General features: G+C 36.7%; 1 protein-coding gene across 5 annotated transcripts in view; it reads right to left on the bottom strand.

The window, feature by feature from the left end:
- The window catches only part of LOC106884337 (ATP-binding cassette sub-family C member 1), a 100,877-nt gene extending 91,617 nt beyond the window's left edge, over positions 1 to 9,260 (bottom strand). For 2 of the 5 annotated variants that reach the window (XM_089353783.1, XM_089353784.1), the window contains exon 1: positions 8,570 to 8,724. In XM_089353783.1, the coding sequence (XP_089209909.1) occupies positions 8,570 to 8,623 (54 nt within the window). In that variant the 5' untranslated portion in view covers positions 8,624 to 8,724. Of the gene's footprint in view, positions 1 to 31; positions 94 to 8,569; positions 8,725 to 9,139 lie in introns of those variants that run through there. The other 3 variants (XM_089353785.1, XM_014935675.3, XM_014935674.3) reach the window with 3 other exon arrangements.
- Positions 9,261 to 24,771: the final 15,511 nt, after the last annotated feature.

Here is a 24,771-nt window from a genome sequence, read left to right as displayed (position 1 = left end):
TTGTTCAATTACATACAAAGAACGCACTCACCCAATGTTCGTTATGAATAAACAAAAGTCATGTCCGCCATATATATATCAATGACATTTTACTACGACAGTCCCACAAGACAACAACAATGAAACAATGAACTCAGACGAACCACATGACACACGGAACGTCAGACGAATTACATATCTAACAGTCCATATAACACCTCCCCACTGAAATTGATGCTACACAAGAAGTATCAACAGCAAAGTCTCTCTTGGACCGTCTTGGGTTGTCTGGTCCATACTCTGGAACGGGTAACATGGTCTTGGGTCTGGTTTGTCTTTGTGTTAGTGGCACAGTTTCCGAGATCTCCATCGGGTGATCTGTTGCAAATTCAAATACAGTGTTTTCTGCATCACCAGGTTCATTGTCTTCCTCAGTTGTGTACCGCGGTCGCAGCTGTTCCCAGTGTCGTCTCCACATCGGGCCATGAGGTATGACCTTCACGTTAAAGCAGCGAGTACCCAATGACTTCTTAATGATTGCTGGTACCCATCGGGGATCTTTGTCTCGGCGAGGTCCAAGTAGAGTGCATACACAGGATCTCCAGCCTTGTACTGCCTGGTAACTTTAGCGACATCAGCCTAGCTTGGAGTCACCTGAGACTTATGTGCTTCCTTAGACTGTTTGCCTTGAGCAATGTGTGTTGGCGATGGCAGCAGAGAATCAATCCTTGTTCGTATCTGCCGGTTATTCAAAAGCTCACTTGGAGAGAATCCACAGGATGTTGGTGTTCTCCGGTACTGCATCAAGAATTCTTGAAGTGCTCGTGTTGGCGGAAGAGAAGACTTCCTCAGAGCTTGTTTGAAGGTCTGCACCAAACATTCCGCTGCTCCGTTGGTAGCTGGGTGGTAAGGTGCCCCTGTCAGGTGTGTGATCCCGCGTTCTTTGCACCAGCTCTGGAACTCCTCAGACGTAAAAGTTGGTGCATTATCGGTGACCAGTGTGTGAGGAAATCCGAAGTGCGCAAAGTCTTCCTCAAGCAGATTCAAAGTGGCTTTGGAGGACGTGGAGGAAGTGGGATGAATGCATGGGTACTTGGAATAAGCATCTGTGATCACCAGCCAATCTCTACCCATAAAATTTATTGCATGGTCCAGATGTAAGCGGCTCCACGGCTTTTCTGGTAACATCCATGGGTGAACTGGAGGCTTAGATGGCTGCCTTTGATGTTCGTTACATGAATCACATCGTCGACTGGCTATCTCTATAGCAGCATCGATACCAGGCCAATATACAGCAGTTCTTGCTAGCTGTTTCATGCGTTCCATGCCAAAGTGTCCGAGATGCAGAAGATTGAGGATCTTTGGCTGCAAGCTATGTGGAATCACAACTCTAGATCCATGTATAAGGCATCCATGACAGATACTAAGTGAGTTTGATAACTTACGGAACTTGTTGACTTCGTCATTGATCTCCATGTTCTTTGGTGGCCAGCCTTCACGGACGTAGCGCATCACTGTAGATATCACTGGATCTTTCCCTGACTCTTGACGGAGGAGATTAGCATCCACAGGTTGGACTTGAATACTAAGAGCTTTGATGGCACACACCATGTCTATGTCTTCACCATTTTCCTTTCTGTCAAAGTCGTTGTCATCACCTAATGGCAAGCGACTGAGGGCATCAGCATTGCCATGATCTGCTGATTTCCGATATTCAATGGTGTAGTCAAACTGGTTCAGCCACAGGGCCCATCGTGCTAGTCTGTTAGCAGCGAGAAGTGGCGTCCCTTTCCTCGGACTGAATAGTGATGTCAGTGGCTTGTGGTCAGTCACGAGTACGAATTTACGACCGTACAAATATTGGTAAAACTTCTGCAAGCCAAATATGATAGCTAGGGCTTCCTTTTGAATTTGACTGTAGTTACGCTGTGCAGAAGTGAGAGTCTTGGACATATTGGATATTGGGCGCTCGCTTCCATCAGGATAGCGGTGAAACAGGACTGCTCCAATACCAACGTTTGATGCGTCACAAGCCAGTCCCAAAGTTTTGTTTGGATCGAAGTGTATCAGAACTTGACTTGATGAAAGTACATTTTTCAAGTGATCAAAAACTGACTGTTCCTCATCTCCCCACTTCCAAATAGTTGACTTTTTCGTAAGGCAATAGAGTGGCTCTGCTATACTGGCTAAGTTTGGGATAAACTTTCCATAAAACTGAACTGAACCTAGGAAAGATTTCAAGCTTGATTCGTTCGTTGGAGATGGCATCTTTAAGACTGCTTCGACTTTGGATCCCTTAGTGATCCCCTCAGTCGACAAAATGTGTCCAAGGTATTCTACACTGGGTAGTGCAAACTGGCACTTTTCACGGCGACATCCGAGTCCATTGTCGCTTAGACGTGTGAGCAGACACTTTAGGTTGTTTAAGTGACTGTTTGCATCTTTCCCACTGACGAGCATGTCATCCTGGAAGACGGCCACTCCAGGTAGATCATGGGTCAGGTTTTCCATGATCTCCTGAAAGTAACCAGGTGCTGACTTGATTCCGAAAGGGAGTCGTTGTTGCAGGAGTACTCCACGGTGAGTGCTGAGTGCGAGTCTGCGTTGACTTTCTGGAGCCAGCTTGATCTGATTATAGGCATCAGCAAGGTCTATCTTTGTATATCTGAATCCACCTCAGAGTTTCTGCATCAGTTCAGCAGGGAGTGGCATTGGATGACGGTGATCAGCAAGTTGGTCATTAATTCCCACAGAGTAGTCACCACAAATCCGTAGTTTGGGCTTCAGGTTGCTTGAAGCGTGTGCTTTACGAATCGGTACCACTGGCGTTCCGTATTCATTGAATTGAACAGGCTTCCAGATTCCCTTGGCGATGCCTTCTTCGTAACCTTTGGCCAGGTCATCACGAAGAGCAAATGGGACCGGACGTGCCTTGTGAAAGACTGGTGTTGCGTCCGATTTGAACTTCACTTCCAGTTCAAAGTTCTTGAGACATCCCAATTCTTGCTTGAAAAGATCTGGAAATTCATCACACATGTTGTGACAATCTTGCTGCAGGGAAACATAGGGCTCGCTTGAGGTCTTTGGATACATCCCTTCTGCACCTTCCCTCTTAGCTTGGCTGTCTATGCTTTTCAAACCTAGAGCAGTGTCTACGGAAATTCCCAGAGTCTGGATAGCATTCCGACCCAGCAAATTAAGATCAGAGATCTTGGTGACTATGTAAGGTATAAGATCCTGCTTACCAGTTGTTGGATCCTTGGTTTGGCCCATGAAAGTTCCTAGAACAGGCAGGTTGTGCTTGCTGGCAGATTCATAGCGATGCTTGACATCTTGCAGCTTTGGTCTTCCAAGTTGTTTCCAGACTGACAAGGAAACAAAATTGCCTGTAGTAGCAGTGTCCAATTCCATTGTGAACAGTCTGTTCTGGATTGTTACTGGCACAATTAAACTATGAGTGTCTCGGGAAACTTCACCTAGGATCGCCTTGACTAGCTCAGCTTTTGTGATTCTCTTCACGGGAGTTTGTGAATGACCATTGCGTTGCTGATGTTGTTTTTTCCTACACACCGCTTGCAAATGACCCTTTTTATCACAAAAATGACATTTGGTTTCCCTGAAAGGACAGTCTGTTGCTTTGTGGGCCTTTCCACATCGGTAGCATTTCTCCTGGTTTGTGGAATAAGACTGCTGATGTTTCTTTTGAGGACTCTTATTCCTGTTCTGCTGGACCTTGTACACCTGCTTGGTTTTGGAACTGTATACAGTTTCTTTTGCCACCTTTGCTGCGTCTTCAGTCTCAATGGCAACCTGGACAGCACGGGCAAAATCTAGTTCTGAGTCTTTTATCTTAAAATGCGCCTTCAGAACCGCTTCATTGTTAACCGAACATATGAATCTCTGTCTCAGAGCTTCATCCTGTGGGTTGGTGATCGCTGGAAAATCACAGGTAGCTGCATCCTGGCGTATACGTGCTGCCAGCTCCTGGAGAGTTTCGCCTGGCTTCCGCTGCATATCACTCCAAAACTTGAAACGCTCTCTCACAATGAAAAGCTTAGGGTCGAACTGTTCCTTCATGAAGTCAACGATTTCGTCCATTATCAAGTTGTTGATATCTTTAGGCGGATTTTGTTGGGTAGCCAGATTAGCAAGTTGTTTGTAAACAGTAGCAGTCTGATTGGTCAGGAACACTTGTGCCATGCGTTTTTCAGGTACAGCATTAGCAGCCACAAACGTACGGAATCTTGACCAGTAATCAGGCCATAGTTCTGTCGCTGAATCAAATGCAGTAAATGGTGGAATCGACACTGTTGTTGAAGCAGCTGAAAAATAGCCACTAGAATCGCCTTCAACTTGTCGAGCACCAAACAGTTTTAACAGAGCGTCCATATCTCTCTGATGTTGTTGCATTTGCTTGTCCATTTGTTCCCTAAACAATTTAATAAGTTCTACTGTCTGTTTTTCAGCCATTGTTATTACGATGAATAATTTTACGGTAAAGTAAGCATGTATCCTATCGGTCCTATCGGCGACGCCAATAAACTCTGTTATGTTTCTCTCGGATGACTCGTAGAGATAACACAACGAGTTGTACAATTTAATTATTACATTTATTGTTCAATTACATACAAAGAACGCACTCACCCAATGTTCGTTATGAATAAACAAAAGTCATGTCCGCCATATATATATCAATGACATTTTACTACGACAGTCCCACAAGACAACAACAATGAAACAATGAACTCAGACGAACCACATGACACACGGAACGTCAGACGAATTACATATCTAACAGTCCATATAACAACAACTGTCCAGGAAACTGGAATCCCGCTATGTAAAAGTCTGATTGTTTGTTTTCCCTGAAAGGAAAGAAAATGTATGAGTGCACAAGTGTGTGTGTGAGTGAAAACACAGAACAAGTGAAAGTGTCTGTAGTATAGACTGCGAAAAGTCCCAAAACACCGAGATAGAGAAAACCAGTTCGTATTAAAAGTTACACAAGTTGATTGGTGTGTCCCTGGTGGTGGGGTTGTTGGCGCACGACATTGTGGCAGACAGTACATTGATGAAGACATCGGCGCAGGAACTGCTATAGCTGTGTTCTGTATGTGTGGTGGTAATGATGTTGACAGTGGTAACTTGGCGATGTCGGGGGGAATGCTTGTAGTTGGTAGTAGTAATTGTTGTCGTCACGGTGGTAATCTTGGTTGGCGCACAACGCTGGTGGCGAAAAGGCTGTTTGGTGATGAGTGTTTGAAGAGGTACGCTTTTACAAAACGATCGACAGAGATAGAATTAAGCGGGAACGCTTGCTTGTTTAATTCCACGCATGCGCACGGCGTTACTACAGGTGTATGGCAAGGTGTCAACTGGAAGAAAAACTATTACTGTGGTATATGCAGAGCATCTACTCTAGAATATGTATTGGCCGACAGATCTGTTTGAAATTTCTATTACCATCATCAGCAAGAAAAACTGCACCAGTGGAGAAAATTTAAAAACAATCAGATGAAAATCTAAAATTCTTCAAGCGGTTGGAAGAAAAAATATTCATAAAACTACCACTTTAACCACACGAAGGCACTCGCCCCCCCCCCCCCCCCGCCAACTTTTTTAAACACTTAAATGTATTTTATGCTTAAACATATCTATAATGATTGTTGGCAATCTTTATTTAAAACCAAAGATCTTTGGTTTTAAATAAAGATCGCCTGTTTAAAAGATTAAAAAAAAATTATTTGCAAAAATAACTGAGATGTTGTCATTTTAAATGAGAGAGTGAGAGAGAGAGAAAGAGAGGGAGACTTTTACCAAGTATCAGCAGAGAGGAAAATGTAAATCACAGGATGCTATTTTTAAAAGTATTGCTGTCATTCAGTGCAAAATTTCCGCAAAGCCACCCAGCTGAAGATAGCGCATACTAGGAAACTGAGACTCGATTTTAAGTTTATCTGCACAATATCATTTGGAGATGAGCCATTATCAGAATGACCGATCAATAAATGGAAATAATAAACCAAAAACAGATAAAAACAATGTAATAAAAGTCATTTTAAAATTTTAAGTCATTATATAACTGGCTCAATAGCGCTAAACATAATTCAACGATTTACTGTGGTCAAAATAAAATACTGAAATCAATTAATCTAAATAATTCGTAGTGAAAGAAGCAGAATAACAAAAACCCAAATCTGACAATATTAACGAAGTTTCGTTTTGGAGTTTTAATAAAACGATTGATAAGGAGACAAAAAATCATAAATATTATTCTCCACTCAGAAATTTGTATTTAAAAAAAAGGAAAGAAAAAGAGTCTGTAGGAGACAGAGATAGGGCTGTGATAGACCCCTCGACTCCACAGGTCTTCACGGTCTGACTTGCCGCCTAAATTGCTGGTCGCTTCGCTCGTCACACAGAGCTAAACCTAATCATTGAGCGCCCTGGCTCGGATTAATATCCCCCCAGTTCTGGAGCCGTTGGGGTTATCCAGAAGTGATGGAAAGAGACCAGATGGTCGTACCCTCTGTCTCTCGGTTAGAGTTAGGTGCGTCATTTGGGACGTCACAGTCTGCGACTCCTTCGCTACCTCCCACATCCTGGATGTTAATGGGAGGGTCATTGCTTCCGTAGCCGAACGGAAGAAAACCCTGAAGTATCGGGACCTTTTCCAACCTGTGGCGTTTGGGACGTTCGGAGGGACTGGGCCACTAACCGTGAAGTTCTTGACAACGTTGGCAGCTCGCCTCACCAAGGTGTCAGGTGATGCCCGTGAGGGCGCTTGGCTTTCCGAACGCCTCAACCTCGCCCGTGGTAATGCGGCGAGCGTGCTGGCTTGTTTCAGTAGGTTCCGTTAAACCTTGTGGTGTGCGACCAGTTGCTGTGATGATTTCTCTTTCATTCTTATCTGGTTTGTTTACAAACACGCTTCGACGTTTGTTGATTTACCAATGTGTGCGTGTTGATAGCTGTGTTAGTGTTACTTGATTTGAGACTGTTATAACGTGTATTAAGAGTAAGAGCATTTACTTTCGGTATGAACATAGATGTAGGCGCAATGTGATTATGCAACTACAAAGACACTGTTATTAACAACAGTCCAAAATCCATAAACTAATTAATAACTTAGTTAACAAGTTATTAATTAGACAAATGTAGATAAGAATAATAAATAAAAATATTGGACGTTAGATGGAAGATGTCAGATGCGACAAAATTCTTTTTAAAGCAACATTAAATAAAGCAAGCGATGGATCGCCTCTTTATTACCATTTTTTTTTCATTGGTCCTTATGAGATGATGAAATTTAAACTAGTGTATAATTGCTTTCTGACTATACCGTAAGTCTTTTTATCTATAATATAAATTGAAGTTGGCCGACTGTTGTATTCTTTCTTATTATATATAATTTTTTATGAAAACTTGTGGGACAAAAAGAAATGGGAAACACATTTGCTAGGTAAATAACCAGTTAACTTTCGGTGGTAAAATAATTAGCCTTTGATCTACTTGAAAATATTACATAATTAGTTATATATATATATAAACAATATATGAGTATATAGGTATACAAAAAGAAATAAAACCCAGTAAACATTGACGGTTTTTAAAAAATATTTGGCATTCTTTCGAAGCATCCATATATTTTATAGTATGCAACGTGGTTGAATAGTTTTCCAGGTTCAATCACAGATGTCATTCACAATTACCACGGGTCAGCCAACACTTCGTGAGTGAAAATTGTAAAACCCGTCGGAAGGATTGTAATGGAAATTCAAGAATCTAGTCACGCTGGTCCTGTCTGAGGATTACGTAAAGGGTACACGTACATGTGGAATATTCGGTCACTCACGCTACTGAATACACATCCACAAAAACAAAAAAATCCTTTTTCATCAATTTTTTTTTCATGCGGGGTAAAAACAAAGAAGCGCCAACAATGATTATTTGTAAATTAATGAGTCAACAGGTACAAATAAATTTCAAACAAAAGATTATAACTTGTTGCTAATAATAATTTCTTTATACTTGACACAAGGCCGGCTTTCGAGAATGAATTATACTCGTCTTAGAACGAGTATCAAAAGTACGTTTATAATCAGTACTGTATAAACATTTACCGATTTGAACTCAGAAACATCATGTACGAAACAAAAAAAAAACTAGACGCAGTCTCACTTTGCCGGTTCACTATCACAATGACAATAATCAAACCGACCGAGTATTATATGGGATAAGAAAGCAATCAATGTCTTTATTTTTTATTACATGACGAAAAATCGTGTGGGCAGTTGAAAAGAACAATGAAAGGTTACATGCTACTTTTAATGCAACATATATATATATATATATATATATATATATATATATATATATATATATATGCATGTATGTATGTAAAGTAATCCATTCAAATGTGGCTAAACAGAATAGAAATACTGATATAAATGCAATTTCAGACGAAAATAATATAGCGGAGAGAAGGCTCTGAGCAAATGATGCAAGAACTATAAATTTTTACGAAAACCGGGCAGAAAATAGAGGACAAAATAAATACATAAAAAAAAAATTATATAGAATAACTTACCCACAATACAGATGAACAGAATTCACGTGAAGTAGTATTTGTATTTGTAGCCATTTCACACTTAAAATTCTGTGAAATCGATGGAGCAACGTCGGCGAGTGAACACTGCTCCAAAGCAATAGCAAAAGGAATAGATTGAAGGGAGGTAATTCTAACGTAAAGAATAGGATTTCACTTTCTCTTCTCCAAGATTGTTGGTTAATTCGGAAAGAAACAAAGATAAAGTGTGTATTATGTATGAGTATGTGTGACTATTTACACCAATATATATGTATACGTATATATATATATATATATATATATATATATATATATATATATATATATATATATATTTATAAGGGCATTACTATACAATAACGCCTCACGCCATGAGGGACTCTAAGGTCAGACTACTATAAAAAAAGCACATTTTTACCGAATGCGAGGAAATGCAACTCTCAAAGCCAACTCCTTAAAAACGAACTAAATTATAGATCATGATTTCGTAGTTATTGTAGTATTATACAACTTCTACTCGTCAATATAATATGGTCAAGAAAAATAGAAATAAACAGTGAATCAACATACCAAACGAACACCGCGTATCCAGCATAGCATATAGACGACTGTTCATCGCTATTTCCCTATGTCCCACATGGCGTGAGGCGTTATTGTATAGTAATGCCCTTATATAAATATAAATATATATTTCGGGAATAAATGATGGATTTTTTCCCTTATGAGGTTTTTTTCACGCTAGCTACTTCATAAACTCTTGTAAAAGAATTCGTCCTATTATTGAAATTTATATATATATATATATACATATATATCTGTGTGTACATATATGAGTATATGTATAAATGTGTTTGGGTGTGCACACGAATGTACGTATGTGTATGTATGTATGTATGTGCGCATATATATATATATATATATATATATATATATATATATATATATATATATATATATATATATAGTTAAAAACAACACAAAAAACAATAACAAAAAAACAACAAAGTGAGAACGTGATACGGATAGTGTTTATATATATATATATATATATATATATATATATATATACATATATACATATATATGTGTGTGTCTATTCCGTTAGCTTCCTAAATGAAGAATTTTGTTTTTAGTTGAAATATCCAGCATTGGTCAGGTTAAAAGACTGGTGGGGGGGGGGGGAAATTACTGTTAAATTGGTATAGTAATATATCTAAATTATAAGTGAAGCTTCAATAATGGGAAAATTTCAAGCCAAAAAACCCACAATATTTTTTTTATATACATTTCTTCAGAATTTGTATATTTTAAACAGAAGTGATTATGATTCTAAAATAAATGTTCAAAATTAATTAATTATATTCCTTCTTCTCCATATAGCTCCAACCCTAATCCCCTAAACTTAAGCCTAAACCCAAACTGCAGGCTTATCCCCAAACCATAAATCCTAAACTCTAACCCTGACCCTTAATTTTAATCCTAAAAAAAAAAAAATCACAGCCAGTAGAGTACACTGAAACGGAAAAGTGGGGGAGGGGGAAGAGAAAAGAGAAAGAAAAACGAAAAATATACTTTTGACATTTCTTTTTATTCACATCTCCAATGTTTGAAACTGAAATCCAAAGAAATTTTCAGAAAAAAAAAAAATGTTACAGTGAGAGGCTTAATTCAAAACTGCAAAAGAATGTTATAATGTTGTGTTTGAGTTGCTTATCTTTATGACCTTGCTTCCAGAGAGTAAATTCCTATGTGCCCCAAAGCCGCTGATAATGTTACTAAACAAAAGTTTTTGCTAGCAAGTCCATTTTATGGAATAGTAATGTCAAATTGGGCCACATACTTCTTCTTTGAAGTTTCTCCAGCTTCTTTACCTCTTTTCTCTATCCTTACCTTGAAGTTGTGTCCATCTTATGCCATCACGCTCTCAGCCTTCTCCCCACTTTCGTGATATATAAACCAGTGGTGGTCCACTTTTAGATTTGAACTGACCATCTGCTTAGCAATGAGGCTCCTCCTCCTCCTCCTCCTCCTCCTTCCTCTCTCACTCTCTCTCCCCTACTCTCTTTTGCTGAACCACTAAGGTATGGGGACATAAACGCACCAACATCGGTTGTCAAGCGATGGTGCGGGGACAAACACAGACACACAAACATATATATATATATATATATATATATATATATATATATATATATACAATAGGCTTCTTTCAGTTTCTGTCTGCCAAATCCACTCACAAGGCTTTGGTCGGCCTGAGGCTATAGTAGAAGACACTTGCTTAAAGTGCCACATAGTGGGATGGAACCCGGAACCATGTGGTTGGAAAGCAAGCTTCTAACCACTCATAGATATCTTCTTTCTCTTGCATTTTTCTTACCATGTTGATGTCAAGTGGGTACACACATGCACATGTGCACACACACACACACACACACATACACACACAGGCAAATGTATCAGCAGATAAGGATATACACCACAGAAAGACCAAATAGGCTAAATAGGACAGGAGGTGACACATGGGATGGAGAGTCGCTGAAGAGGTCACAGGATATGTGATGAAAGATTTCAGACAAAGGGTACTAAAATAAGAATAATAATAAAAATGAAGTGAAGGACGAGTATATAGTGCATATGGTTAATTGGCAAAAGAGAAAACGACCATCCTGTAATATAACTATATCTGTTTCAACATGCAATTTTCCACCAGGAATCTTACAAAGCAAATATGTAAATGTAATATCACATCAGTCATATATTAATTTGGCTGCTGTTTTTATTCATTCTTAGGTTTCACTAATAGTCTTTTGATTCTTGTCTCAATAAGTTTATTTGTTATTTTCCTTTATCACCCGTCTCTTGATTGTTCTATGAAGGTAGTAGCTAGAGGACATTCTCTCACAGTTGACAAGAATGTAATCGATGTGTTTGGTTTGAATTCTGCATAACCTACTTTTGTTGTCAACTGATGCATTCTCTCTCTCTCTCTCTCTCTCTCTCTCTCTCTCTCTCTCTCTCTCTCTCTCTCTCTCTTTTTTATTGTAGAAAGTAATTGGGAAGGATTTCTTGCTCATAAAGGGAAACTTCAAAGTGAGATGCTATAAATTTGTTGAAATTTCAAGCCAAGCTTTTAGAATGGTTTATTCTCCTTAGGGTTTATGTTGTTTGATTCATGTATTACTGTACAACCTTCTCAGTGAACTGGTCTAGCTTTTGACATTGCTATAGTCTCAAATAGAATTTTCAGATTTCCTTTGTAAGAAACCTGTATTGGTTTATATCTCATTTCTTAAGTTAATTAGTAATCCCTTGAGTGAGATAGTTGCTGATCCTATTTCTCTGCTGGATATATTGCATCTGTATTATAATCCAGGTCTCATATTGTTAAGACAGATTTGAGATCACATCTACCCCTCCTTGTGGGGAAATATAATCAGTCAACATTTCCATTAGTATATTTTTCATATTTGTGCTGCAACTGTACCTTATGTTTTAAGTTGTGTCAGGTAAAGAGCTTTCTATCTCTATTGTTTTGTTTCAGTCCCTGGACTGCAATGAAGCTGGGGCACTGCCTTGAAATGCTTAGTTGAACAAATTGATTCCAATACTTATTTTTTTAAAACCTTATACTTATTCCATCAGTACATTTTTGCCAAACTGATAATTTATGGAGATATAAACAAACCAACACCAATTTTCAAGTGATGGGGATGGAAAACACACGAGTGCACGCACGCACACACACTCACACACACACACACACATACATACATGACAGGCTTCTTTCAGTTTCCATCTACCAGATCCACTTTCAAGGCTTTGACTGACCTGAGGCTATGACAGAAGACATTTGCTCAAGGTAACATGCAGTGAGATTAAATCCATGACCACATGGCTGGGGAGTAAGCTACTTAACCACACAGCCATGTCTGTGCTTGTATCTATTTTTGGCAAGAAAGTGCTTGACTATTAAAGTTAGAAATTCTCTTGCTGTATCAAATTTAACATTGAGTGGAAAGGAGTCAGTACAACTCAAAATATGTTAAGGTGCCTCTTTTTAGTCTAGGTTGGAATGGAAAAAAAGTGACCAGGCAACTTTTACTATCAATCTGCTGGCTTTTAAAAGCATTATTGTAGCATGTGATTGCCTTAATGAATATTTATGTATTAAGTGACAGACTGGGAATCCTTCTGGTAATGTTGATAGGATTCCTAAAATGTGTGTGTGTGCGCGTGCGTGCACACATGCACACGATAATCCTACCTAGTTAGCAGAGAGCTTTTGAATAGGTTTTCAGAAATGTTCATATAAGCTGACAATTAAATCTAGTGTAGCATCAAGGAGGTTAACTTCTTTGAGCTATTTTAAAAGCTGAAAGTGCTAAAATGTCAATGATATTATTTCAAATTTGTTTAAAGTGTTTTTTGCTATAGTCAACCTATCAGCTTTGCAAAGGCCAAAATATATTGAAATAAATTTCTTCATCTTTACATCTAAGATGTATAATCTTACAAAATTACTTATGCTGAAGGAACATGCTGGGTAAGATTTTTGACTTGCAGGAGTTTTTAGCAAACAGTTGTATTTTTCTAGCATGTATTACAATATCTATATTGGTTTCGTGTATTGTATTATAGTTCTTGGTAAACTTTTGGGTGCTGCATAGTAGAATTTAGGTATACAGTGGTAAATATCAACAATGTTGAATTGAGTAAATCTCTAAATGAGTTAATGACATCATAACTATTCTATCATTGAGGATTGCTGGTCTTCTTAATGCTATTGTTAGTATTACTCAGAATTTTCATATTAACTTATCTTCTCTTGGAATTAACTGACTTAATTAACTTGTATTTGGGGTTAGATGCAAAGTTTTCTTTTAGGCCTTCAATCATTTTAAATGCTTAAAACTTAGTTAAGATGCTCATTCTGTTATCTAGTTGGGTCACAATTATGTTATGATTTTTGTCTAATGTCTAAAGATATATGTATCACTGATATACTATACACATGTTGGTGTCTAAGATATAGTTAAGACAGCACACTGCATACTATCTATTCACATTCCCATTTTACCTAGTTGTTAGCATCTTGGCCAAAATCTTTCTATGCAGTTTAGTTAACTCTTTAGCATTTAAACCAGCCATATCCGAATGTTCTACTTGTTTTATGTTAAAACCAGCCAACCTTACCTTACCTCTCTCTATAACATTATTCTAAAAATATACAATTACATCACCAAAAGCGCAAAGGTATGAGATAATGCATGACTAATTCAAAACAATGTGAATAAATAATCATTATACTTGACAAAGTAACCTGAATGCTAAAGGGTTGAACTGCTATAGTACAGCATACTGAAGTTTATTCATCCTAAATAACTACTCAATTGTCTATTATTCATTAAGGACATCTATTTCATTTAAAAAATCTTTCAGAAATCTTTATCCTTGGAGACTTCAATGCACACAAATCTGCATAGCTATTTTGTTTCTCCTGTAATAATACATTCATATTTAAGATTCTTTCTCTCATACACACATTCTGTTTCCATCTACCAAATCCATTCATAAGACATTGGTTAGCCCAAGGCCTATAGCAGATGCTTGACTAAGGTGCTATGTGGTGGGACTGAACCCAGAACCATATGGCTGGAAAACAAACTTCTTACCACACAGCTACACCTGTGCCTACTTTTCTTTGTGTGTGAGTGTGTGCGCACGCATGTGTGTGTGTGTGTGTTTACATGCATGTGTGTGTGTATGTGTGCGTGCATTTGTGTGCATACATGCATGTGTGTGCACGAATGTTAGTGTATAGTGCATATGTTAGCGGATGTGCATAATTATTCTTGTAGAAATGCCAACTTTCTATTGATGGTAATGAAATCATATTGCAAGTACTGTCATGTCTTTCAACTGGTGTTTATTCATTTGTTCATTTTTACATCCATTTTTCCATGGCGACATAGATTAAATGAACATATTATTCAGACATTGCTTTATAGCAGGATACTTTCCTTGTTGTCAACCTATCCTATCTAATTTTCAAGTACAGGATCTATGAGGCTTCAAAGGAAAAACAGTTGTGAAAATGATGATGACAACACACACACACATGCATGCACATACGTGTGTGCACACACACACACACACACACACAAGCACACACACACACACACATCAATTTATCTATAAAGGAATTTTTAAAAAAAGCAATACACAATGCTGTTACAAAAGAAAGAGAGCCAAGTACAGAAGAGGGGAAGCAGCTGTTCTTAAAGAATTTCAGAATCTGGAGTGTTTTTGCAAGGTCCAACAACAATGTGGTAAAAAGATTTTTGCAATGGTTTGAGATCCTCTTTAACATATATACAATCAAATTCATATAGTATTCTCATAGGTGGAATTTCCAAAACAATACATAGTTATGTTAATTTTTGTTGAGGACTCTTTTTGTGAAATACAGTTCTGTTATCTTTTGAAACTTTGAATTTTCCTTCACCTATTTCCAAATGTTTCCTTTTTGAAATTCCACCTATGAGAATTCTATATGAATTTGATTGTATATATGTTAAAGAGGATCTCAAACCATTGCAAAAATCTTTTTACCACATTGTTGTTGGACCTTGCAAAAACACTCCAGATTCTGAAATTCTTTAAGAACAGCTGCTTCCCCTTTTCTGTACTTGGCTCTCTTTCTTTTGTAACAGCATTGTGTATTGCTTTTTTTAAAAATTCCTTTTGGCAGTCTGAAGAACAAATACTCGAACAAAAGAGTTGTGGCTCAAATGACCAAAACGTTCCAAATTTATTTAACCACAGAGATGAATCTTTAATTATATTAATTAATTATTTAAGAAATAAAATCACGTGTACTTATGTATGTGTGGGGCACAAATATGAACATATACATATATAGATGTCTTTGAGTGTGTGTGTGTGTGTGTGTCTATGGTAACTGCAGTGTATTTGCCTTTAGTAGTTGAAATATGTGACAAACATATTTCAGCTAACTTAAATTGTGATATGTATGTATGTATGTATGTATGCATGTATGTATGTGCATGTGTATATATATATATATATATATATACGTATATATATATATATATATATATATATATATATATATATATATATATATATATATATAATGGAGAAATTGTACAAAATGTATAAATGGATGATGAGTAAAGCACTCGCACAGTTTCGATTACCTGTTGTTATCTGTAGATCTAATACAGGGACTTTGTAGTGGTGGTTGGGGTAACAGTATTAATAAAATAGGAGATGGAATGTGTAATAGACTTTATTGGGTACAACACGTTTCAACCCGTTCTGGGTCTCTTCAGGTACATCAATAAAAAGTCTCACTAGAGATTTCTTGAGTCGGCTTACATACCACAATATGTCTGTCAAATTTGTGAATGAATAAAATCAGAGAATATTGAAACACAAAAAATTCAAATATGAACGTGGGAAGTATACATTCTGTAACATATTCCATCTCCTATTTCATTAATACTATATATATATATATATATATATATATATATATATATATATATATATATGTATATATATGTATGCATATATAAATATTTGTTTTGCAAGATTTTTGATGTGAAATTGTGTGTTGAAACATGTTGTTGTACTTGGGGATGGTCATATTGCCAGTTTAGCCAATAAAAACACACGTACTGTATATTCGGTGTTAATTTGCTTCAGCTTTATATTACATTACATTACATTACATTAATCCTATTTCGGCCAGAGTTCTTTCGTCACACTTCTGTGACCTCATCAGTGGTCCTTTGCTTTCTTCTTTCTTATGTGTGTCCCACCTTGCTAACTATCAGCCATTTTGTATTTTGTATTCCTATTGTATGTGTCTACGCATGCATATCCCTCAATGTGTGTCTATGTTTTGTAAGTGCATGTGTGTGTATGGGGAGTGCCTGTATTACCTATATCCTGTTAATACATGTTTGTTTATTTTTGTTTTTATTTATTTATTTGTTCATGTGTTTATACCTACTTTTGTTTTTCTTTTTGTATTTAATTTAATTTTGTTAACGTATGTAGTATTCTATTTGTATATCTATGTATTGTATTGTATTATATTTTGTTCATATTGTTATTGGTTTATGGGGAATTTATTGTCATATGTTGTGGTTTGTTAGGGGTGTGTGTTAGTGTTCCATTCCAGTTTCTTATTCAGGCTAGGTTTATCTTCTATTATGTGTGTAGCTTCTGTAATTTGTCTAAGTGCTGCGTCTGTGCTATGTGTGGATAAGATTTTAATTTCTATGTTGTTGAGTGAGCCTCCGTGTTCTTGCTCAGCGTGCTGGTACAGAACTGATGAGTTCTTCCCTTCCTTAAGTTCCCTCCAATGTTCATTTGCCCGCTCCCCTATGCTCCGTGCTGTTTCACCTACATACGTTGTTGTCTTGTTACTACATCGTCCCTCTGTACATCTTATACTATAGACTACATTTCTGGTTTTACAGTTTGTTTGTGGGCTAAATCTACATACAGTACAGTTCCTATCAGTGCAGGGGGTTCTACTAAAAGGGTATGTTCTACTGATAAGGGATTTGATAGGGTTGCCTGGCCTTTCAACAACCTTAATTCTTAGCTTAAGTTTGTCTAGGGCTCTTCTAAAGCGGTACGCCAGTTCGCCTCTAGGGGTGGTGTCGACGGACATGACGCTCTGGTATTTGTCGCTATCATACCATGAGTTGGCCTTCCCTATTTTCTTCTTAATCCTTTTAATGGTGTTCCATGATTTGCTCCTATAGAGTGGCCAAATCCCATTCCTATTGTTACGTTTGATGGTTTCAAATTTCTTCATAGCTCCTTTGTATACTCTGATCCTTTCTTTATGGCTGTAACCTGAGGACTGCATGCAGTGAACGAAATGTTGTATATGTCTCTTTAATTCTGTAGGGTTGCACATGCAGGACACATTTCACATTACTCTGATGAGGTCTGCCATCAATATATTGAATTTGGCATTTTGAATTTGGAAATTTGCACACACCATCCTTCTCACTCATATTTAATATCTATTCGCCTGTCTGTCCGTCCATATATATTTAGGCATATATATGTGTGTATCCTTTATCACGAGTGTTTACTTCCTAAACAACAAGTGTTTACTTCCTAAACAACAACGTGTCAAATGAATAACTCAGTGATAAATGAACACAAGAACATATAGGAAAGATAGGTTTTGTTCCGAGACTACCCAGTTGTCCAGAGCGTTGAGGGTGGCTGTTGAGGCACGCCTTCGCTGTACAAACAGAATCTTTGATTTATCACCAACCCGTCATATTAAGTGTGGTACAGTTCACAATCAGCATACAGTATTATCCCTGATCAATGATAACTGAATCAGTGGTGAGCGAGAATAAATGCGCGCGCGCGCACACACACACATATATATATATATATATATATATATATATATATATATATATATATATATATATATATATATATATATGCATATATCCATACATATATGTACATATCTACATCTGTATGTATACATACATGCATATATGGGTACAATAAAAAAACACGTTAAACACAATGAGAAACGAAAACATAAAAACGAAAACAGAAAACGAACTTTTTTCGAACGAAAAATACCAGTATTATATTTGTGTTATTCAAATACATGCTACTGGCCACTTCGAGTTATTTCTCTTAGCTCATTTTTGTTTAAGTAGGTGTATATATTCACACACACACACACACACACACAGAGTGAAAGAATTGTAGACAGCGAAGGCAATGTGTGTGTGTGTGTTCATATATGTGTGTGTTTGGGTGCGTGTGTAAGATATTTGTACAGAGTGATTTCTCTTGGTGTGAAATTGAAGGAGTGTCACTCTAGATAAGTGGTTTTAAGTACTAAATTGCTGATTGATGTTTGTTTCTTAGTCATTAGTCGCTATATGGCTATTATATTTAGTATATATTTTCAAGAAGCTAGATAGATATGTATAAACATACACCAAAGAAATTAAATAAATAATGCGAATTTTGCAAAGGATTCAAGTTCGACAATCCTGAGGAGTCTGTAGATGTAGGGGAAGTAACTCTTATAAACGGTCAGAAAATACTATATTATCCTGACGATCAAATGGTTATAACAATAGGACGTCATGTGTGTGTATGTGTTTATGCGTATGTGTGTGCGTGTGTGATGTAAACATACATATAAATGTATGTGTGTGTGTGTGAAGGTTTCCAAGAATTCCTTTTGCTCTAAAACTGGCATTGCTATTAATCCGTGGAGAGCTGCCCCAATATATTCAATGTCTCTTTGACACAAGATGAACAGTAAACATAAAATTTTCAAGGGGAAAACTACAAAATATAATAAATTAATAAACGAATCCAGATCACCAGTGAGAAGTTTAAAAGAGGAACATGATTTTTAGGGAGAGACTAAGGAAAAAATGGTGCCAAATAGTGGTTTTTGAGCTTATTAACTTTGCGGAGCATTGGTCAGAAATAAAAATATCCACTGGTTCACTTTGTATAGAAAATAAAAAAAGTTAGGATTTCAGAAAATCTATAGAATTTAGTTATCTTTTATCTTTTACTTGTTTCATTTGGTAGAGGACAGCCCTGCTGGAGCACTGCCTTGAATAATTTTTATGATGTAGTGGTTGAACCATGTCAATAATTGAATCTTTGCTGTATGGATAGTTCTTTTTGGCTGAAGTCTAGAATTTGAGTGTGTGTATGTGTGCATGCATATGTGTGTGTGTGTGTGTGTACGCGCATGTGTGTGTGTGTGTGTGTATGTGTGTGTGTGTGTGTGTGTGTGTGTGTATGTGTGTGTGTGTGTGTGTGTGTGCAGCTTTGACACTGTCTCAAATATGTGAATATGTGAGAAGTACTCCATTGTAGAATTTACTTGAGATTTATAGAGGGTCATCCAGAGATCAGGACTGAAATACTGTTTGGATCATGAAGAGAATTGTGTTTAGAATGCAGGTTTGGCAATATGTTAGGTCATCATAAGAGATTGATAAGTCTAGCATTCTTAGTGATTTCAAAGGCTTTAATTGTGTGTTTTCATGTCTAGTGATTCCTCTTTACAATTTGATTGCTGATTACTACTTGAAGCTATTTGAGAGTTAATTGCCCTAGCAATAGACACAATGCAGTTGTTCTACTGTCTTATTCATTCAGCCTTTCATACTTTGCTTTCTTATTTAGATTGCTTTTTAGTTTTCCTTAGTTTAGCTGCTATTTTTAGCAGATATGTATCTGTTTACTGCATATATTAGTAACATAGGCACAAGGTCTTAGATTCTGTGAATGGCTGCTTACATGTATCATCATTTTAACTAATGACTTTTAGTAACTCCCTTGACAAGTACTAAATGTTTACCTTGAAATTTTCATGATAAATTACAAAGATAGTTTCCTGTTATTTTCCTTTTGGCGCTTTTTTTTTTTAGGAGACACCACATGAGAGAGTATGTTTACAATGTGATTGTCTTTCCACCCATTTCCAAGGTACTAGACACACACTCAATGAGCACTTCACTAACTGAAATCAATACCATAGTGCTCACAAAAACAATACTAATATGTATCCTCTACTAAATTCCACCAGCACCTTTAATTTAATCTTACCAACTGTGCTCCCTATCCTAAAAGTATAAAGCCCATCTACTACAGTAACATCATCCCTTGCTACAGCAATACTGGTCTATTTCCTTTAGACAAGTCAGGAAACAAATAAGCAGCCAGAGGGAACAGTCGCTATTATATCTGACAGAGCAAGCACAACAGTGACTTTTGACATGAACCATCCACTATCCAAAAGAAATCCCCTTACATTTTTTTAGCTTTGCTGAATCTGACAAAATAAATACAAAGAAGCATTATCTCAATAATACATCAACCTCTGCTGTTTCCCCAGTGCAAGATGTATTCCCAGTGCTGCCACTAAACAGCAATGAGGATAATTTTCAGTCCTTAAAGTGGCACAAAGATTACAGCCACCTTAGCAATGACAATTCTGCTAAGTGCTCATTGGCACCAGCACATCTGTAAATGCTCAAAACTGAAAAATTCCATATATTCAGTGCTGTACTGCCAATCAGTCAAACCTAGTCCCTTTATACATCCCAGTTGTGACTGACTTCAACAACTTCCGCTTTAATGTTGAAGTAAATGTTGGAGATTTTCATTTGTGTGTATTGTGCACACTGAATAGTGAGAGCTATTTTCCTCCATGATACCCTTACTGCAGATGTAAAGGACATATTTTTCAATGGCTACTGCAAATCAGTGTCCATATTCAACAAAGTCAACAACCTATTTATAATTAGGCTCTGCAGAACTCAAGCATCTCTACTTTGCTTCCAAGAATGTCTCCAGAAAGTTAAACTATGCAACTCTAGCAATATATTAATGAAGGTCTACTTCAATGTTTCCTTTGTGGATTGGTTTTTGAATATTCCGAAACTAGGAATTTGCATTTCAACTTTGGACTAAGCAGCAGTTGAGATGCTTTTCAAATTTAAGAATGACTTTTTCTGGTCCCAACTTGTGCTGGAGCCAACAAAACAAGAAAAGTATCTTGGACCTAGTGTTGAGCAATCACAATAGGCACAGGAGTGGCTGTGTGGTAAGTAGCTTGCTTACCAACCACATGGTTCCAGGTTCAGTCCCACTGTGTGGCACCTTGGGCAAGTGTCTTCTACTATAGCCTCAGGCCGACCAAAGCCTTGTAAGTGAATTTGGTTGTCGGAAACTGAAAGAAGCCCGTCGTATATATGTATATATATATGTATGTATGTATGTATGTTTGTGTGTCTGTGTTTGTCCCCCCACCATCGCTTGACAACCGATGCTGGTGTATTTACGTCCCCATAACTTAGAGGTTCAGCAAAAAGAGACCAATAGAATAAGTACTAGGCTTACAAAGAATAAGTCCTGGGGTCGATTTTCTCGACTAAAGGCGGTGCTCCAGCATGGTCGCAGTCAAATGACTGAAACGAGTAAAAGAGTAAAGAGTAGGCAATAATTACACTAACCACACACACACACACACACAAAAAAAAGCACCACCACTGAACTGCATGAGATTTCTCATAAATAACCAAAGGGTAGGTGAAGAAGACTAGGCTGTTGAGAAAAATTAGACACAATTTCCAGTCTTCTATTTGTGAAAAAAAGCATAATGGTACTTTTTTCTCCATTTGCCCACCTATCAATGAACACAACATTCTTCAAAAGGATATCAAAGATATGACAGAGATTCTACAAAAGCAATACTGTTCGTTTTTTAGTGATCCTGTTGTGGCTGACTTAAGTAGTACTAATAATGTAAACCTTCAATATATCCTCTCGGACATAATTTCTGATATTGTGGATAACATTGTGAAAATAAATAAAATTAAAATGCAATTAAGCAGTAGGCCATGACAGATACCCTGCTATTATCCTAAAAGCATGCAAACATCAACTTGCATCTCCTCTTGCTAATCTCTGGAGGTATCTGCAGACCTCAGGATTTATTCCAGAGCATTTTTCTGTCCCAGTCTGTTATTCTAGCTTTTTAGAATGGAAATAAGTTACTTGCTGTGAATCACAGTCCAATCTCATTAACTTCTCATATTAAAGTATTTGAGAGGGCAATGTGATAAAAAATAACTGCCTCCTAAACAAAGATTATATTGATCCTAACCAATACGGGTCTGAACAGAACTCTAATTTGATCAATACACAGTGATTTGAATTAGATGCAAAAAAAAAACAAAAACAGCTAAATGAGGAAAAACTCAAGCTCATTCCTTCCCAAAAAGAGAATATACTTAAACAGTCATATAATCATATTCTCTGCAATCCAGTTGTGACTATCCTGCGTTTTTCATATATTAAGAAGGATTATAGTATCTCATGTTTCCTTCTTTATTTACAATGAAGGGAGAAAGCTGACCCTAGTGAGTGGATTTGGTAGATGGAAACAAGTCTGGTCATGGGGAAATACTACCCATGTTACCTCATTTGGAATCAGTCATAGAAAATCTACCGTAATAAATTCTGTCCGACTTATGTGTGTGTGTGTGTGTGTGTGAGAGAGAGAGAGAGAGAGAGAGAGAGACAGACAGACAGACAGAGACAAGCAGACAGAGAGAGGATAAGAAATTTGGTTGCTATTTCTAACAGGCTGATCTGGTAACTGTGTAAAGTTCCCTTAAAGGTCCCTTTGTTAGGTCATGAATATGACTGCTATAAACCAGTCCTGTTAGGACACCAGTAAAGACTTCATCTTTCATACAGTCTATTTACAGTAATGTAGCCCTTTGCAGATGTTGGTTACTCACTAAGCTATATCCATGGAAGGTGTTTAGTACTGTCAGCAGCCTGGAGATGTACTCTGCCTTTTCTACTGCCACTGTAATGCTCTCTACTCCTCAGAGCTGGGTTTTTTCTCATACTATCTCCACTGAAATACTCCTAGCTTATTCATCTCTCTTTCTGTCATTACCCATGTTGTCTCCCACCTGACCAAGCCCTGCACAAACCACTACTCTCAATCCTTTAACCCCAGAAAGTTTTCCCTCTGGAACTCTGTTCCTGCTCCTATTTTCTATGTAGGCACTGACTTGTAACATTCTAAACATTATCTTAATAGCATTAACCGAACTGGTCTTGAACTATCTGCAAAAATCATATTTAACACCCCTTCCTTCAGACCAGGTATGAGCAATTTTTTTGAGAAGTGATTTATATGAGACATGAGTACTGTATACAGTAAATATTATGGATTATTATCAGATAGATCACGCTACTAAAAAAATTCAAGATAATATTTTGTTGGCATGCCATTCAGAAAGTTCCACAAGTCACAGTTTGCCTATGCCAGTTCTAGATCCTGCGAGTACTCCCACCATTTATTTTACAGTGCCATCAAAACTTAAATAAGTGGACTGCATCCTCACCCCTAACACATGTATGTTTCCAACTTACAGCTACGTGTATTGAACTAATCCAGAGTTAAGTGTTGATCACAGATACAGCACAATGTGTCAGTGACAGGATGCAAACAAGCCCTTTCAGCTAGTTGTCTGATGTCCCATCAGTTCTCTCATCGATGTTGAAGAAGAAATATCCTCAATGAAAAAAGAAAAAAAACACAAAAAATACTGCAAATAGACAAAGAAAAGAAGAGACAAGACACATATTTTGTAAAAAGAATTCCTTTATTTAGATATAACATAGCATTCAGAGAAAGTTTAATTTGCATGATAAACTATACATTTTCTAGGTCTGTCTCAAAAGTAAAAGGTTTAACAATAGACTGTTTTACAGACAGAAACAGCAGGTAAGTCTCCTTGATCATTGAATACCATTTCAGATGGATATAAAATTTAAGTCACTGGATAAATAAATAAATAAATAAATAAATAGATAAATAAATAAATGAATTGATTAAGTGGTGGTGATGGGGAGAAAATTGCTGCAAAGAAATCCAATGAAAATTTAAGGAATATTTTTTTTTGTCTTGATTTGTGATCAATTTAATTCATATTTCTTAGCATAAAAGAAAAAAAAAAAATCTAGATTTTTAGTCTTTGGTTCATTTATTGATCTTCAACTTATAGTATTAATTGCTGGCAATATCTCATGAATATAAGTTAATAATGTTTCTATAACGTTTTATATATATTTTATCATTTTATTTTTTTTTCAATTTTTGGGGGTTTTAATACAGCAAATGAAATTTATCACACAATGTTGCATTTTAATTTGAGATTAAAAAGCCCCATTCTGTTTATATTTTAAAAGATGGATAAAAAGGGTTAAGAAAAAAAAAAACCATAAAATAAATTAAGAAAACTTTATCTAAAGTGGCATGCATGCTAGGGTCAGGTGACCCCTGGTCTTAAAAATTACATTTAAGTCAATCATTTTACAAACAATCGTTATTAAACAAATACATTCATGCACACAGAAGAAAAAAAACCAAAAACAAATAAACAAAACAAACAGAAACAACTCAACAAACAATTATATGTGTTATGTATGTATGTGTGTATAATTTGATGTAAATATAAATTATTTCTATCAGATGATTAAAATAATACAAACAAAAGAAAATAAGTTAAATATTATAAATATGGGTGTTGGAGTATTTGGTTCACTAGCAGAATGTT

Source organism: Octopus bimaculoides, chromosome 6, assembly GCF_046866305.1.
Source record: "Octopus bimaculoides isolate indiv1 chromosome 6, ASM4686630v1, whole genome shotgun sequence".
Lineage (NCBI taxonomy): Eukaryota > Metazoa > Mollusca > Cephalopoda > Octopoda > Octopodidae > Octopus > Octopus bimaculoides.
The sequence above is the reverse complement of the archived record's forward strand: the minus strand, read 5'-3'. Positions and strand labels throughout refer to the sequence as shown.